Source organism: Oreochromis aureus, linkage group 7 (genome assembly GCF_013358895.1).
Source record: "Oreochromis aureus strain Israel breed Guangdong linkage group 7, ZZ_aureus, whole genome shotgun sequence".
Taxonomy (NCBI): domain Eukaryota; kingdom Metazoa; phylum Chordata; class Actinopteri; order Cichliformes; family Cichlidae; genus Oreochromis; species Oreochromis aureus.
Window position 1 is genome coordinate 54,672,284 of NC_052948.1, and position 18,441 is coordinate 54,690,724.

Below are 18,441 nucleotides of genomic sequence, written 5' to 3' on the forward strand. Positions count from 1 at the left end.
ACATTTTGTATGACACAAGATGATGAACAAAACTGGAGAGAAGGCAGAAAATCCACTGTGGTGACACCTTAAAGCAGGGGTCGGCAACCCGCGGCTCCGGAGCCGCATGCGGCTATTTAGTCTTTATTTTGCGGCTCCGGGTGGTTTGGAAAATAAATTAGAAGTATTTAGCTGAAGTGTATTTTATTTGTGTTTAGTTCTTTTTTTTTAACTTGTAGTTCTAAATTGGAAGATTATTGTGATTTTGAAATGTAAAAATAAAATTATATCTTATTATTTTTTCATCGCTCAAAATAAGCGTCACACTCGCAGAAGCCGGTGTACCCGCCAAAACGCCGTGCATTTATCAAGACTTTCGACACCAGGTAGGCCAATTATATGGATCTGGATCCACATTATGTCAGCAGCTGTTCTCCACCGTGAACTATGTTAAAAACAAACACCGCTCACGCCTCACAGATGACAGCTTACAGTCCTGCGTAAAGATGAAAGCCCCGATTTGCAGACGCTGTACGCAGAGGTTCGGGACCATAAGTCTTATTGTAAACACATCACGGCAGACTCGACGATGTTTGCATGAACATGCTTTTCAGCATCTCTTTATTGACCACTTTTCACACACGGTTGCTGTACGCATACAGCCGGCTGTAGCTTTTCAGCTCACAGCCCGACAACACAACAGCAGAGAGAGCACAGGCTTTAGGGCTGCGAGGCGTGATTGCGGGTGCCGCTCAGGTGCGTCCGACTCCCATGCAGCGGCACTGCAGACCACACCAGGTAAAACACATGTTTAGGCAGAATTTTGCAAATGTCTAATTTTTTTTAGCAGCATAGTGCTTTTTTTCCCAATTACTTTTTAAAAGTCAGGTCAAGGCTCCAAAAGCCCAAAGGCAATATAAGGGTGGCGGCTCACAACAGTTTTTGTTTGCTACATGGATCATTTTAGTTCAGCTGGGTTTCTTTCCTTTTGTTATATTTCTTTAAGAGTTTAAAATGTGTTATTTACTTAAATAAAATTTAATTTTCTCTGTAGCACTTCATGGATTTCATAAGCAACACACCTTAGTTGCTCTGTGGATTCTTTTAAAAAGCAGTTAAAAACTTTTCTGTTCAAACAAACCTTTTGTTGATCTACGTATTTTATATTCTTTACATTATTTACATTTGATATTTTACATTGTGTATAATGTCTATTGATTGTATTGTTTATTTTAATATTTGTGTACAGCGCTTTGTGACTGCCTGTCTGTGAAAAGCGCTTAATAAATAAACTTTACTTACTTACTTTAGTTGTTCACACAAAGCATAAAGGTAAAAAAAAACCCCAATATATACAGTGTTATCTTCATTTTAGATTTCAAAAAGTATTTGCGGCTCCCAGTGTTTTCTTTTGCGTGGAAACCAGGTCCAAGTGGCTCTTTGGGTGTTAAAGGTTGCAGACCCCTGCCTTAAGGGAGCAGCCAAAATAAGATGATGATGAACATCCAAGAGTGTGGAGACAGAGAATGTGGCATTTGAACTCCATATCAGCTATCAGTTATTAAAATGAAGATGATGGACATTTTGGGGGCCTTTTGATTGGTGGAAGATATTAAGAACATTTCAAGGTAAAATTGAATATTCATATTTTGGCGGGCATACTTATTATTCAGAAGTCACTAAGGAGGTTCTGAGGCTGGTTTTATCTGAAGACCAGCATATGTGTTTACTTGTCAAAGAAGGTTTCTTGTAAGGAAATAAACGAGACTGTTCTATAATTAGAATGCACTTCTGTCATGAGTAAGTCAGTCATAAAAATGTCAATGTGCTATGACAAAGGGAGAAATAATGTGGGAGATTTTGCCTTGCAATACAAGGAAAAACACCTTTTCCTGTTAAAGTCGTCATCATCATCTTTTTCTTCTTTTGGCTGCTCTCTTTAGGGGTCGCCTCAGCAAAATATCTACCTTCATCTGTCCTTATTATCTTTTTCTGTCACACCATCCGTATATAAAAAGGAACAAGAATAAATAAAACAGCAGAGGGCAGTAATGCACCGCTGTAGCGTCTACTCTGCCTTACTAAAATTAAAGATGAAAAAACTGAAGAAGACGAAGAAGAAGAAGAAGAAGGGGAAGTGGTTCGACACAGCTAGCTTGTGTTAGATTTCAAAACAAATCTGATTTGTATTTTTATGGGCGGAAAAGAAAGAAAAAACAGTGTGCATAACATGAAAGTTTTAAAGCTAAACTGAAAGCTCTTTGCTTCTGCTGTATTTGTCTGCTTGCTGTAATTAGACACGAACTGAATATCTTGCCAGTCATCCATCTAGCTCTACGTGCTAGCTGTTTTAGCTCAGTTGTCAGCGGCTTGTTTTGTTCTGTGTTAAGTGGCAGCCCCAGTTATAACACATGAGTGTGTCACTGGTCGTTATTCGTCTGGAGTTAGCCGACCAGTCACCTTTTCCACAAGGTTTCCAGTACTGCGCTGGTGAGTTTTATTCTCTTAATTTTCAAACATCTGCTGAAAGTTAAACAGCTAACCAACAGTGGGCGTGAAGACCCATTTGTCCACTGCTAGTTGTTTTACTGTTTTCACAAGGTAATTTCAAACTAACGAGTTGCTTCATTAGAACTATGGCCTGACTCTGTTCCTCTGGTGTGCAGTTGAAGGCATGTCAGAGGAGGAGCTACAGGAGAAAGCTCTGGGTTTAGCCAAACACAGTCTGAGTGGAAAAACCGACCTGGAAAGATCAGCTGTGCTGCACCAGCACATCGGCAGCAGAGCCATGGGGGACATGGTGATAGAGACCTTTGAGCCCAACCCAAGTAAGAATTTTCCTGATGTTTAAGTGTACCTATATATGACATAAAATATGAAAAGCATAAAGTCAACTCTAAGAGCAAGACTTCACTGTCCTTAGGGGAAGGTTGTCTTCGGATCAAAGTTTTCATCACACTGAACCTAATTCAGCATCTTAATAACTATTAATCTCAACGTTTGTATGGTTAGTAAATAATCTTTCTAAAAAGCCAGGCAAGTGGGAAATAACAGGGAAGAAAATGAACGTGTAAAATACTGACACACTCTTTTCCATATTTGGTCATCAGGTGACTGTGTATAAAACACACATTACTTTCTGGCCATTTTGTTAGGTTACCCCTACTATGTCAGGCCCCTTTTGCATCCAGAAATGCCTTAATTCTTCATTGCACAGGGCTAACAAGGTGCTGGAAATGAAAAAGTTTTTGGTCTATATGATGCTTTGTAGATTTGTCAGCTACGCATTTGTGACACATATCTCCCGTTCCACAACATCCCAAACATATTGTATTGCAGCAGTCCCCAACCTTTTTTGCGCCATGAACCGGTTGTGTGCTGTCCTTTAAGGTGTCGCGGATAAATACAACAAAATAAAATGATACGACCAAGACAAAAACTGTGGTATTTTATAAATATAATAATAAACGCAAATTCACTGTGTAATTGTGTAACTTTATTAGCAGCGTCTTCCTGAAATGTGCCAACGACATTGAGAGTAACATCCTCCTCTCTGGTCCTTAATGTTCTCTGGTCACTATGGTAACGCATAAATGTTTCTTTCAAAATAAGACACACAACTACAACACGGGAAAAGACCCAGGGAAACCGAGTTAATGATAAAAACCCTGAAAACCATACATTTCACACCTGAGCCTCATCTCTTGCGGCCCGGTACCAAACAACTCATGGACCGGTACCGGTCCGAGGCCCGGGGGTTGGGGACCGCTGCTTTAAATGTCCCAAGAAACTGTCTCCCACAGTATTATTCTGCCACCCATCTGAACCATTGATGCAAGCCAGGATCCATACTTTCATGTTTTTTGCTTGAAATTCTCACCTTACCAGCCAAATGTTGCAGAAGAAAACTAGACTCATCAGAGCAGACAACATTTTTCACATCCCCTAATTGTTTGGCTTTTGTCTGAATTGTAGCCTGTGGAGATGGATGTGCTGGAAAATCCCAGTGGATTATCAGTTTCTAAAATACTCATACCAGTCCTTCTGGCACTAACAACCATGCCATGTTCAAAGTAATTTAAGTCGCCTTTGGCCTCCATAAATAAAATGTGCCATTTATACATATTCATCCTCTTTCTTGTCTTCTCATTTCTTAGTTTGTAGAGCCTCAGTTTCTCTTTTCGCCTCTACTCACATCTTACTTCATTCCTTCTGAGAGATGTGAGCTGAGGAAGTGACAAATTTTAAAGCCATTTTAAATAATTAGAACATTTGGCTCAGCAAAATTATTTTCAAAGTATTTTTTTTCCAGAGTCTACTTTTGTTCAGAGATTTCAGATGAGAATATTTAGGTATATTTAGGCGTAGAATAGGCCTGCATGTCTATTCTAGCTGTGAACCAGCTCTTTCATGCATGGAGGTTAAAAACACTTCTCCAAACGATCGTCTGGCAAGCCTCCTCTCTCCTCTGTCCTGCAGATGTGTTCTAAGAATGAAGACATCCTTTAGCATGGTGCATTGAGATCGATTTTCCTCTCACAGGCAGGTGTGTGGAGGACAGATGAGGAGACACAAATTAGAGAATCAAATGTAATCAGTTCTGATAAATGGATTTAATTAGGATATATTTAATTACATTAGTCTTTTGGGGAGTTATTTTACATATTCATAGACCAATGTTTTATTTTGTTTTTTTTTCATTCTTGTAAGCAGGAATGAAAGTAAGCCAATTCAAGTTTGGTTTTGTCTGTTCATCCACATTCAAAATATATATATAATTTAAATTGCTGAATTTCTCTTTCAGACACAGGTGGACGTGAGGAGCGAAACAGTGAAGTTCAGGATGCAAAGACTGGTGTAGACAGTCAGGAGGGTGCAGAGGACAGGAGGTTTGTGACAGGCACAGCTCCGGACTCACCCTCCAAGCAGCTGCCGGACCAGATCTCTTTCTTCAGCGGGAACCCCTCAGTGGAGATCATTCACGGTATCATGCACCTCTACAAGACCAAGTGAGTCTCATCTGGTGTGTTTATGATAGATGTGATGAGGTGAACATAAGGGATCATTATTTGGGCACTTTTTACCAGATCATTGTCAGCTAAAATGTAGCTGATAAAAGTCTGATGCTTTCTTTATCGAACTCCACAGAGTCCACCTCACACTGCATGTAATGATACAATTTCGCCATTTCACTTCCACCATTTCAAGCTAACATTGGCGTTTTAGTAACAATTCTTGTTTGCTTGTTTTTTCCCTGCTCTTTATTGCAGCAAAATGACATCACTGACTGAAGATGTCAGGCGTAGCGCTATGGTGTGCATCATCACCGTCCCTGCGACCATGACCAGCCATGACCTTATGAAGCTCATGGCTCCTTTTAATGATGTCATGGAGCACATGAAGATCATACGGGACTCTACCCCTAACCAATACATGGTTCTCATTAAATTCTGCAAACAGGTATCATCTCCTTCACTTTTCCCTCCACAAGTGAAGTTTGAAGGATGTTGGCGTATGTTTTTGTAAGCCTGCATCAAAAAATTCAATGAATAGTGATAATTGTTGGTACTTGATGTGAGTTTAGGCAGTTCAGGGTTTTCAGCCTCTCTGTAACATAAAAAATGCTGCCATATTGCAAAATGTTTTAGTTTAGTTTTGTCAACTATAGTAATATTGATTTTTACAGTTTTATTTTATTCTCACAGTTTTTTGGCAATAGACCTTGGGATTTTGATCAATTCAGAGTTCTGAGAGCTTCATGCTTAGAAGAGTATTAACTGCTGCTTTAATACAATTAACTGTATATAACTGTTCCAAATACAATACGTTTCCTGCTCTCTTATTTGTAGGCAGACGCAGACAGTTTTTACACAGCATGCAATGGCCGCCAGTTCAACTCTATAGAGGAAGCAGTGTGCCAGCTGGTCTATGTGGAGCGAGCAGAGGTCATCAAGTCTGAAGAAGTGAGTGTATCCATTTTTTTACCTTTTACTCAACATTCAGTCTGCAGCAGGTGGGAAACAAGTCACTCTTTTTTTGTGACTTGAGTCCATTAACAAAAACTGTGATATTTTTGTTTTGTTTTGTGTTTTTTAATTAAATCCTGTGTTTTGGGAGATAGAATTGCTTTACAATTACTTACTTTTTTTGTCAGTGGTGTCTGGAGTGAAACAGCTGGCTTACAGCAGACAGTGTGCCAAAAATGTTTTAATATAACATTGACCATAACTTATTATGATTTTTTTTTTTCCTCTAAACTGCAACAGTTTCTAAGAACTGCTTTTAAATATAACCCTTTTTTGGCATTTTATATTACTCATTCTGCTTTAATAAAGGTGCTTTTGTCATCTTATGGTGTTATTTTTGTGCCTCTATTCTGAGCGCATGTAAAAAAAAAAAAAAAAAAAAAAAAATGCAAGCGCAAATGTTGCATTTTGAGGAGAAAATTATTTTGAGTGAAGAAAAGTATTTCAGTGTTTGCTATTATCCATATACACGCACACAATAACAGGCCCTCTCGCTCAGTTGTTGGAATTGCTCTTGCTCAGATCTCTGCTCTGTGTGCTGACAGACATCTGTGGACCTGCTCTCAGTGTGTCGCTTCTGCTCTCAACATATCTGCTCTGTGCACTAGTTACTGCATTCTGGAAACACGGTCCAGAATGTAGCTAAATCCAGTGGAGTGGTTTAGTTTAAACTAGATTAAAACCAGCAATGGTCTTAAAAATTATATATTTTAAAATTAAATAATTAAATATACTAACCGAAAATGGATTTAGCGAGTTGAGTTGAGGGTGCAGGGAGCAGGGATGTTGAGAGGGGGAACGACACACTGAGAGCAGGTCCACAGTCTGTCAGCACACAGAGCAGAGATCTGAGCAACAGCAAATACCAACAACTCAGCGAGAGGGGCTGTTATTGTGTGTGTGTGTGTATATGGATAATAGCAAACACTGAAATACATTTCTTGCATGCAGCAATGAATTTTGTTCACTGAAATTAAACTTTTCTTCCCTCAAAATCATTTTCTCCTCAAAATGCAACATTTGCGCTTGCAATTTTTTTTTTTACGCGCGCTCAGAATAGAGGCACAAAAATAATGTTATATCATCTCACCTATTGGTGTTTGCTGTTTACACCCTTTACATAGTGTGCAGCCAGAACAAATATAAGTCCGTTTAAATTAGTCCTTCTCTGTTGTTTCAGTATTAAAACCCAGAATTTCTTTAACGTGATTTCTTGTCTCTTATCATCAACCTCCTTTCTTCCGTTCCTTCCTTCCTGCTCCCTCTCCTCAGGGAGCCAGTCTTCCAGTGATGGAGCTGACTGAGTTGCCCAAGTGCACTGTGTGCCTGGAGAGAATGGACGAGTCTGTTAATGGCATCCTGACCACTCTGTGCAACCACAGCTTTCATAGCCAGTGTCTTCAGCGCTGGGAAGATGCCTCGTGAGTTGAATGCACATACAAGTTCCCCTGTATTTACTACATCAGTTTCAACTTGGTAGTTGGACTAATTTATGCTTACTCAATTTAAAACACTTGATATTAGACATAAAACCTATTTCTGACCTACTTTAACAAAGTATGTGAAAAGATCTGTTCTATCTGCCAGCTTTAAGTCAATCATGTGTGATAGTTTCTGTGATCTCCAAAAGTTGATTCTGTTCATCTGGATGTAGCGTTTTGTGGGAGAAACGTTTCGTTACTCATCCAAGTGACTTCTTCAGTCTTAGCTGACTGCAGGTTTCCCCAATCTTATAAACAGTACATTTGCATAATGACTGAAACCAGCCCAGTGAAGCCTTCTTAGACTGTGAGATTTCCATCAGTAATGGGGGACGTCTAAAAGCTGATGTGTAACGCAAACCTATGCATACGGATCAGTATTTAAGGTTTGACTCTCATCATCCACTGGAGCATAAATTGGGTGTCATCAGGACGCTACAACACAGAGCGCACACCCTCCACAGCGGCCAGGGAAGCAGAAGAAGAGCACATCAAGAAGGCCCTGAGTAAATGTGATTATCCCAGCTCGACTTTTGTCAAAGCTTGGAAGGCGCCAAAAGAAAGCACCAGCCGATCCAGGAGAGAAGGACAACCGCTGCCTAAGCGAAAACCTGTAGTTATCCCGTACGTGTCAGGAGTATCGGAGCAATTGAGACGCATTTTTTCTAAACACCGGGTCTCTGTGGCTTTTAAACCCCAAAACACGCTGCGCCAAAAATTGGTCCACCCTAAGGATCGGGTCCCCCGACACAAACAGAGTAACATAATGTACGCTGTTAAGTGCCAGGAGGATTGCCAGGATTTATACATCGGGGAAACCAAACAACCTCTGGCGAAGCGAATGGCACAACACAGAAGAGCTACCTCATCAGGCCAGGACTCTGCAGTCTATTTACACCTACAGGCCAGTGGACACTCTTTCAAGGATGAGGATGTACACATCCTGGACAGGGAGGAATGCTGGTTTGAGCGCGGAGTCAAGGAGGCCATTTATGTGAAAAGGGAAAGACCATCTCTGAATCAAGGAGGGGGCCTAAGGGTACATCTGTCACCATCTTACAATGCTGTGATTGCAGCCATTCCCCAACTCTCTGTGAATGGTACTCATGGCCATTGATCAGTGGGCTTTGATCAGTGGGTTTTGGTCAGTGGTTGTTGATCAATTGTCATGAGAATTTGCATAATTAAGATTAAGGAACTGACCTCCCAGCCCATTGTTCCTTTACTGGGCTAGTTTCAGCCATTATGCAAATGTACTGTTTATAAGATTGGGGAAACCTGAGACTGAAGAAGTGACTTGGATGAGTGACGAAATGTTTCTCCCACAAAACGCTACGTCCAGATGAACAGAATCAACTTTTGGAGATTTACTTACCTGGATGATTGAGCATGCATCAAGTAGTTTCTGTGATGTAGTTTAAATGCATTCACCTGATATTCACTCCACTGGATATTTCTCCAGGCTTTGTCGTTTTGTGCCATGTGTTGTTTTTGTCCTGCTCTTTACATGCATTCTCCTGATTTACAAAAGACAACTGCATGTTTGTGACAAAGCCGAATGCGTGTTGTTTTCAGGTGTCCTGTATGTAGGTACTGTCAAACACCAGAACCAGTTGAAGAGAACAAATGCTTTGAATGTGGAGTGCAGGAGGTAAGCTGTATCACTCTCTGTGACTGTGAGTCCCACAGTGGTATAATAGAAGATAATCACTTGATCTTCTTGCTTTTTGCTTTTAACCTTTTTATTTTTTTTGTCCCTTGTTGAATCTTTCTTCATAGAATCTGTGGATATGCTTGATCTGCGGCCATATTGGATGTGGTCGCTACGTTAGCCGCCATGCCTACAAGCACTTTGAAGAAACACAGCATACCTACGCTATGCAGCTCACCAATCACAGAGTCTGGGACTACGCAGGAGGTACTGGATTTTGTACATGCTGCTGTTAAAACTATGCATGTTCTGCTTTTTCTTATTTTCTGTTGTACCTATTCTGTTACAGCAGTTGATGCTCATATACTGTACTGGAGTTCAATATTGGGCTCAGCTTTCTGACTGCTTTTCAATTGCTAAATGTATGTTCTTTCTCTCTATGTTATAGAGAAAGGATAGCTCTAATATGGCCATCTCGGTCACAGAAGCCTAACCTCATGTGCTATATCTTCAAAACCTGTTTACAAGGGCAAACCTATCACCAGAAAGGTGGTTTAAAGGGAATAGAGATAAAATACCTTATACAAAGTTATACAAAGATTATTTTAAACTGCAAACCAGGCAAAGTTGTTGGTAGAGTCCAAAAACAAAAAGTATGAAGCTGAAAATGAGCAGAATAGTTCCTCTTTAAGGAGGGTGACTGTAAATTACCAGAATAATTTGCTGCTATAATCAGTTTTCTACCCATAGGGGGCAGAAGAATACCTAAATGAGTCAGAGCCAGACCAGTTCTGCCCTGTAGTAACTAGAGAGACAGTGAAGCCAAAAACAAGAAGGCAAAGTGTAAAAATGACACAATAGTCTGTAATGATTTTATTTGATGTCTTTTGAAATGTGTTTTGGAAAATATAATACTTGACTAAGGCTATTTCTGGTATTGTAGATAACTATGTACACCGGCTTGTGGCCAGTAAGACTGATGGGAAGATGGTGCAGTATGAGTGTGAGGGGGACACCTGCCACGCAGAGAAAATTGATGCACTCCAGCTAGAGGTGAGCATCTGCTGTTGTTGTTTTGTAACGGCAATCGACATCAAAATGTTCTAAATGAGTTCTCTCTGTCTGCAGTACTCATACCTGCTGACAAGTCAGCTCGAGTCTCAAAGGATTTACTGGGAGAATAAGATTGTTCATCTGGAGAAGGAGACAGCTGAAGAGGTACTTATGGACAAATGCAACACAAGTTTTGCAATCCCTTAATGAATATTGACTTATATCAGGCTGTAAAGTTTAGAAGAACCAAACTGAGGCATAGAAGTTGTGCTCTAGATTCCACTCAATTTACTGATACACATGTATGGTAAATGGACTGATTCTTATTTAGCTCTTTTCTACTCTCCTGGAGCACTCAAAGTGCTTCATACAACATCTGAACTAATAATCACAAATGAACAATTTATAGCAAACACAAAGGTAAACACTTGTAAGTTAGATTGTGTTAAACCATGTTAGCTTGCTGGCAACATCTTGAATAGTATTGGCTTATATCTACTCATGGGAGATTTTTTGAGAGCAAAGGACTCACTAGCTGACCCGATTCAGTAATAAGGACTAGATGTTACAGTCCCTGATAATGCATGAACAATTGCCACAGACACTAATATAACTTATCACTTACAGCTGCTTATTCACTTATAAAATGTACATTTCTTAGCAGTTTAGAGTGGATTAGTTTGCTAAGCAGCACATGTGCAGTAGTCTAGGACCCCAGTCCCGGCTTAGTCCTCTTGACTAGTGCCTGTCCATCTTGATTTATCTATTGCCCTCTTGTGGAAATGCAAAACACAGGTCCTTTGTCACAGCTGCCTTTTTCTAACCTCTGTCTTTTTGTACATATTTCAGATAAACAACATGAAAGCGAAATTTAAGGAGACATTGGAGCGCTGTGATAACCTAGAGCGACGGTTAGGAGAAATGACCAAAGACAAACAGAGCATAGAGAAAAAGTAGGTGTTCAGTTACTTTTATATATTGTGTGCTCAGTGGTCCCAGTAGTTGTTGGTATCTGTGCTCTTTCTTATGAACCAATTGGACAGTGTGGTTGCACTATAGACTTGAGTTTATAGTGCAAATTAAAACTCTAAAAATTATTTAGTGGAGGAGATAAAGTTATATCCCCACAGCAGATAAAACAATTCAACCAAGGCTCTCAATATGTAGTCTTGAGGTGGGAAAATTCCCCATTTCTTTCGCAAATGATAACTGACTCTGTTTATATAGCACCATTGTTTCACAGCTGAAAATGCCTTAACAACCACTCACTTGGATCCCAACAACTCCCAGCTACTTTTCCCAGAACTCTAGGAGATTCAAGTGGGTGTTTCCAGGCAATGGCAGGATACATAACAGGTTACTAAAGAATTTTTGTGCCTTTTTAAATAACTGGAACTACAGAGGAAATAAGATTAAATGCCTTATTTGAAGAGTTGTCACTGTGGCTTGCAAAATGTGCAGTGGAGCAGTAGATCTTTGTTGCTGCATGGCCAACCAGGTATTGGGTGTGTCACTTCTATGATGCAGGCTCAAATTGATAGTAACATTGCTTTTCCTGCTATAACAAGCCAAAGTGTCTGCTGTTAAAAGCTTTGTTTACATTACAACTTCTTAGCTTAATTAAACCTAATCAGACACCCAGACTTTAGACCAAATGGTCCATAGGGCTTGTTTTTGTATGGAACCTGACAACATGCAGCGCTGCTGCATTTCTACTTTCAGATGCACTCAGTTGAACAGTCGAGTGGTGAAGCTGAGCCAAGAGCTGAAGGAGGAGCAGGAGATGAACCGCTGTCTGAGAGCCAATCAGGCACAGCTGCAGGTACAGCTGGCAGAGGAGGAACGCAAAGCAAAAGAAAGCGGTATGTAAAGAGAGACCAATAAGTCATGTCTCCATATAGTTTCTCAATGATCCAAAGAGTCTTAAAGTCTCTGTATTAACTCAGTGGGTTGAAAACTGTAGCATGCTGGTATAAACACTTTTATCACAGTGGTGATATCAAATTGTCTAAGCACAGCAAAAAATGGAACTTCTGAGGATGTTGATACTTCAACTGAGAGGAAAAAACAAAAATGCTTCAAGTGCTGGAAGTATTATTTTGTCAGCCTGCCAAAGTCACAAATGAAAGAAGCCTCAGAGTGAACAATACAGTGCACAGTGCAAGATTTCCATGATTAATGTGTGATTTGTATTTTTTATCTTTAAAACCGTTGTGATACCCTATGTTCAGAGTAACATATACCAACGGGGAAGTGTAGCATGTTCAATTTGCACAGCATGTGCACACATGCTGATAGAAAAGTTTAATTTAGAATTTTTCAAGGTTTTCTTTAATTGGCATTAAATAGAACCGGCTACAAATGAATGTCAACCTGAATTCTTTGTACACTTCTTGTTAGTTTTCATTTGTATATTTTTAATTTTAGTGTGTATATGCTCCGAATGCATGAGGTAAAGGCAATTGGTACAACACTGGTGGCCAGAGTACAGAATGGATTCTTTTAGATATTTTGACTTCAAGCCTGCTAGTTCACTATTGCATCACCTATTACTTTAAGCAGAAACTGATGAAAGTAGTCAAGAATCTAGAGCAACGGGATGGTGCTAGAGAAGAATGAGTAACAGGACTGTTACCAATGATTGGCTGCTGGTTGCTTAGAATATGTAAATACTCAAAATGAAAAAAGGACCTTTGACTATGAAACAGCATGGGTTATTTTTATTTCAGGGCTGTAGTGAGAAACTAGTTCCTCTTTGCACAGGAATATTTGCAAATCATTAACAAATTGCTTAGCCTGCGGCTGAGTACAGTCATTCTGCAAGCAGACAGGAACCACATACACCAAAGAAGTGTTTTTAATGCAGATGGACAGAGTCAAACACTTAGGAGATTCAAAAATTTTGTAAGCAGTCTCTGCTTTCAAACCAGCTTTTGTCTATATTTTCAGATTATTAAAATCTTCTTTACTTATGATTAAAATCTGCAGTGTAAGGCATTTACTGACACCTACTTTGTAATAGTGTATTGCTATCAGAGCACCATTTGCTCTGGATTCAACACAAGGCGGCTTTCATCACAGCTTTGCCTGAGGCAAGTTAAGTATCAGGTCAGAGGTTCGAATGGAAATTTTAGGTTTACAGTTTCACCATACCTGTATTTTTCCTGGCACACAGTTGTGAGGATCAAGATTATTTAAACAAATATCCTCCTGGGCATGTGCTGTGTGTTAACGTAGAAAAAACATATAGTAAAAATGTCAGAGTTTTGACTCTTTAACAGAATGTTATATTGTAAATGGACTGGACTTGCATAGCAGTTTGCTACTTACCCAATGTCACACACCCATTTATATGTGTGTGTGTGTGTGTGTGGGGGGGGGGTTTGGTTTGGTTTGGTTTTTCAATTCACCTAACCATACTCACAGACACTCAGACTCCAAAGGATGTATCGGGGGTAAGCTCAGGGTTCAGCCTCTTGCCCAGGGACGCTTTGAAATACTTTGGAATCCAGACTGGAGGAGCCGGGGGGTGAACCACAAAGCTATAGTTGATAACCTGTTCTGCCTCCTGAACCACAGACATGCATGTTCTTTCCTGTTGGAACTGACTGGAATCGACTTGAAATGATCACAGTGCTCCTGCTCATATTTCACTGACATGTACTGACAGATGATGATCTGATCATATGAGTTCACCATGTTATGTTGAATTTACTTTGCAAGCTCTTTGTGTTATATGAATCGAGCTAAAGCAGCATTTGTGTAGACAAGCTGTTTCTGTTGCTTTGTTCTAAATTATTTTGAAAGCTCAATGAGATTTTTTTTTTTTTTTTTCTTCTTCAAAGCTGACCCAGAAATGCCATCTTATCTTCTGTAAACTTTATTAACTGAACTGCTCTTTCAGGTTTTTGCCAACAGTGCAGCCACTGATTGTGTTAACACAGTAATCTGTTCTTGGCAGAGGTATAGCAGTCTTTTCTTTGTTTAGAGTAATTGTGGTGCAGCTTCATTTATTAGGAGCTGATATGCAGGTGGTGGATGTGCAGAAATCAGTAATCTGGGTTAAACAGAAAAACTTTATCCACAGTGACATAAGTGTGACAGCATTCTAATGAAATATAATTCATATATTACAATGTTATCCATAGAGTTACATTGTATTAGTGGAAGCATCTGCAACCGTGTGTGTGTGTGAGTGAGAGGGAGAGAGAGAGAGAGATTACACACGGGCAAAAATGTTATCATATATATGTTGTGGTAATCTATAATAGACCAAAAATCTGTTTGCTTTCTAGTAAAATTCTCATCACGTGATAAGAATTTTCATATTCAGCTCAGCAGTATCACTTCCAAGACTGGTAAAATCCAAGACTGTGGAGTTGACTTAGGACAGCTGAATGGGATCAATACTATACCAACCAGCTTGTCTGTATGAAAACACCAGAAGTCGTTTTGGGGTGGCAATCGGCTAAGCAGGGTATTAAGAAGGAGTATCCTTTCTCCCAGTCACACTTTCACAAGTGTCACAATTTCTTGTCTGTCTTCAGAACGCCTGCGGTACAGTGCCAGCATTGGTATAATGATAATCACCTTTGCCAGTCTCAGCTTTAGCACTGAAAACAAAGCTGAGACTGATGGAAAGATGAGACAAGCAATACTTTATACTTGCATGTTTGGTAAATTTCATTTGTTGTGATTAATTAGCTGACATATATGCCAACACTAATATATCAGCGATAATGTTTGCTAATAATACCAGCTGAAAGGCAGACCTCCAGTGATGTGTGGAATGTGACGTGGTTGTTAGAGGGTTGCACTTTTTTTTTCTCCCCCATTTCTTCTATTTTGTGTGTGGCTGAGAATTTCCCTCCAAGATCTGTGACTTTACGCCCCTCGTTTCCTCGTTGTATACTGCTGATTAGCACAGGAAATAGAACACTGAACATTGTATTTCACATCAGCTCTTAGGGAAGAAATTATTTAGATTGTCAGCTTCAGACCTTATGATTATAATCTCTGTAGATTTCCATACTTTTTATATAGCTTTTCTAATGCTTATGATTCTACATGTTTATGGAAGTTCACAACAAGGTCAGCAATGGGGGTTGAATCAGTAGCATGTTTCAAGTCCATTTCAAGCAAAGCATTTGTTCTTTTACATTGTGTTTACGAGTTCAGCCTTGCGTAAATGCCTCAGCAGTTCCACCCCCACAATGCTTTAAAGTAGCTTTTGATGTATTTAATGATAAGTTTGTCAGGTGAAACATTTCAAACAGTGTTTGAGAGGACTTCAGCTGACTTGGCAACAGTGTTTAAGTTTACAGAGCTTCACAGCAAACTATATATGTATAAATGGCTGTCTGTCCCACAGTGACACATAACTCATTTGGTTATTTGTGTCATTTGAGGATTTAGCAAATGACTAGATGTGTAAGATCACAACTTAATACAACTAAGACCTGTAAAGCAGACTGACTGTTGAACAGGAAAAAAGTAAAGAGCACAGTGTTGGAATAATAGTAATAACAAATCTGTATTAACACAGGGTTCCTGCAGCTGACACTGCTTGGGCCTTTAAATAATATCATTAATACTCAATAAATGCTAGTTAGTTAAAACTGTTATTTATCTGTCTGGATAAATATGAGTAAATGAATAAACACGTTTAGCTCTACTTTAACCTGTTCACTGTTTGTTGCTCGTTGGCTTCTTTTTATAGAAGATCGTAAAGATGGAACAATAGCAGAACTGCAGGAACAGCTGAGAGACGTGATGTTTTATCTGGAGACCCAGCAGCAGATTGAACATCTTCCACCAGAGGCTCGCAGCGAAATTCAAGAGGGACAGATCAACATCCCAGCCAGCCCATCTGATGGCGCTCTGGGTTCGGCGGGAGCAGGCCCCTCCTCTGGCAGGGGCAGAAGAGGCCGAGGCAGGAAGAGGAAGTAGGCATGGCCTAAAGTCAACTGGAACATGCTAGAAACTGTGTTGCTGCCTCTCACTGTGGACATGTTTGTGACTGAGCCCAGCCCTTTATTCAACGTGTATCTGCATTATTGTAATTGTCCATAGGGCAGGAAGAAGGAGTAAATGTTGATAATATTTACCTGCACATTTTCCTAGCATAACTCCTGGCTCCTACAAGAAGAGCATAAGAGAGGATCGCTCAGTCACTCAAAACATCAGTGTGATTCTCTTTCCAAAACTTAAGAGTATATATTTTGATCATAATTTATATTTATTTGATCAGAAATATTTAATCTGTGCCCAGGTAGTACCATATTATAGTACTTCTTTTCAAACACTGCGCGATGCTTTTATTATTTTAAAATGCAAAGATGGTTCTTTTACAAGTGAGAGTAGAATCAAGGAAATTTATGTCCACATTTTCTGAGTTTTTCCTTAATTTCTTTGGACTTGGCTGTTTCATCTGTTATGTTCCTTTGTTTTGTTTTTCTTTTTGTTCTTCCATTTTCAGTAGAAACACTCGTCTGAGAACATGGAGGACAAAATGCCTTTTTCAGCAGTGCATTGTATTGGGACAGGAGTCAGTATTCACAGAATGCACAGTATTTTTGTATGAGGAGCCTTCCATCAATCTGTATTGTCCCAGTATCCCTTATTTTCCAGCTAATTTCCTGGAAATCTTTCTCAGAATTTCTCCCATAATATTCCCAAGACTGTAGTTATTGACTCTAAAACTACAGTCTAATACGATTTTTTTTAATTTACCCTTTAAAACTCTTAATATTACTGGCTGCTATTCTATTCTTCCATTTAAAGATGATTTTAAATTACAAACACTGTGCCCCATTTGATGACATTGACCTTTGGCTCTAAGACATTATGATAAGCATCTGTATTATTATGCCATATAAACATTAAGATATTCCGAGAAATGATTAAAATAACCAGGGTATATTAGTTGTATCCTGGTTATCTGTCACATACAATACCGTTGCATACAATACTGTGATCCTTAGAGCTTGTTTAGAAAAACGCCAGAAGCATCTGTGACCTTTACAGTTACAATCTTGAACATGGTGTCATAACCTAGATGATAAAATTAGTGACTCAGCTCCCTCCTTGAATACTAAGATTCTTTTTTTCCCTTGCAAAATGTTCACAATAAAGCTTTAGATGAATCCCTAAGGCCTTAATTAAAAACTGGTGCAGAAAGCACACATTGATTTTTATAAACAGCCACTCAAAAGATCATTTCTATGCAAAAGATTCTTTACAGCCTCCTAAAAGGAACAGTTTAATAATTTCAGAAATGTGAGATTTGCTGTCAGTTATTTGAGATGATAACTGTGACTCCATTATCTGTCAAGATATTTCACACATATAGCCAGTGACGGCCACGAGTATACTATACGAGTATAGTATCGCTCTCGACAGTTAAATGAAAAGATGTTTTTCCACAGTGATCATCAAGAGAAAAGCTGGAATGTACCTGTAGCGACTGCTTTCAGAGAAGAGATGAAGAGGTGTTTTTTCAGCCATAGAAGCTTTCATTTATAAACAAAATACGGCAAATCATGCTCCTGGAAACATCAGTTCATGCTGGGGTTTTGTTTGTTTGTTTGTTTTCTTGCCATGAAAGTGTTCAGTTTTTCGTTGTTAACACTAAAACTGTGCTGCCACTTTCAATAAAACATTTTCTGAAGTTTTTCTTGTTCTGAGGTAAAAAGTGTGTGAAGCTGAAACAGATGGCGAATCAAGTGACGAATGATCTTTGTTGAAATGACATACTATGCAGCCGTGATGTTAAAGTGCAGACTGTCAGATCTACCACAAGGAAGATGCAGTCATATCTAACTAATCCTTCTGCAGTCTACTACATTCACAGTTTATTACCAGCAGCCTGTTGAAAGTAAACTGTGTACATAGTTGGAAAACACACACACTGACAGATTAAAAAGCTTGGTCTTGGTAGACACACCATCTACCCAGTAATTGGCATGCAATTCTCTGAAGCATTACGCTTCTCTACAAACCACGACAAGTTTTAGGAACATTTCATTTGTCACACTCTAAACCTCCCTCCTGATGACATTTCAATCCTGTGCCTGTGTGTAGTAACAACTGTAGTCATAGGCAAATGATACCGCATGCAAACATTTTCCACACCTTTTATTTTTCTGTTTATATCCCCAAGTATGGCCTCTAATGTTTCATCCACCAGTGGATCTACAAGGATCAGACATTTCAAGTTATTGATTAATCCTTGAGGAAAAATCATCAAATC

General features: G+C 39.3%; 1 protein-coding gene across 3 annotated transcripts; it reads left to right on the plus strand.

Moving 5' to 3' along the window:
• Nucleotides 1-2,071: 2,071 nt before the first annotated feature.
• Nucleotides 2,072-17,864, plus strand: LOC116313162 (BRCA1 associated protein). Of its 3 annotated transcripts, none has more exons than XM_039615457.1 (14): nt 2,072-2,469; nt 2,646-2,807; nt 4,784-4,988; nt 5,250-5,439; nt 5,829-5,942; nt 7,278-7,426; nt 9,062-9,137; nt 9,266-9,404; nt 10,081-10,190; nt 10,266-10,355; nt 11,040-11,143; nt 11,481-11,546; nt 11,913-12,052; nt 15,910-17,864. In XM_039615457.1, the coding sequence occupies exons 1-14, from the start codon at nt 2,391-2,393 to the stop codon at nt 16,137-16,139; spliced, it is 1,854 nt and encodes a 617-aa protein (XP_039471391.1). In that variant the 5' UTR covers nt 2,072-2,390; the 3' UTR covers nt 16,140-17,864. The 3 variants fall into 3 exon arrangements, with proteins under 3 accessions (XP_039471391.1, XP_039471392.1, XP_031586617.1); XM_039615458.1 differs by having other exon boundaries at nt 15,913-17,864; XM_031730757.2 differs by lacking the exon at nt 11,481-11,546.
• Nucleotides 17,865-18,441: the final 577 nt, after the last annotated feature.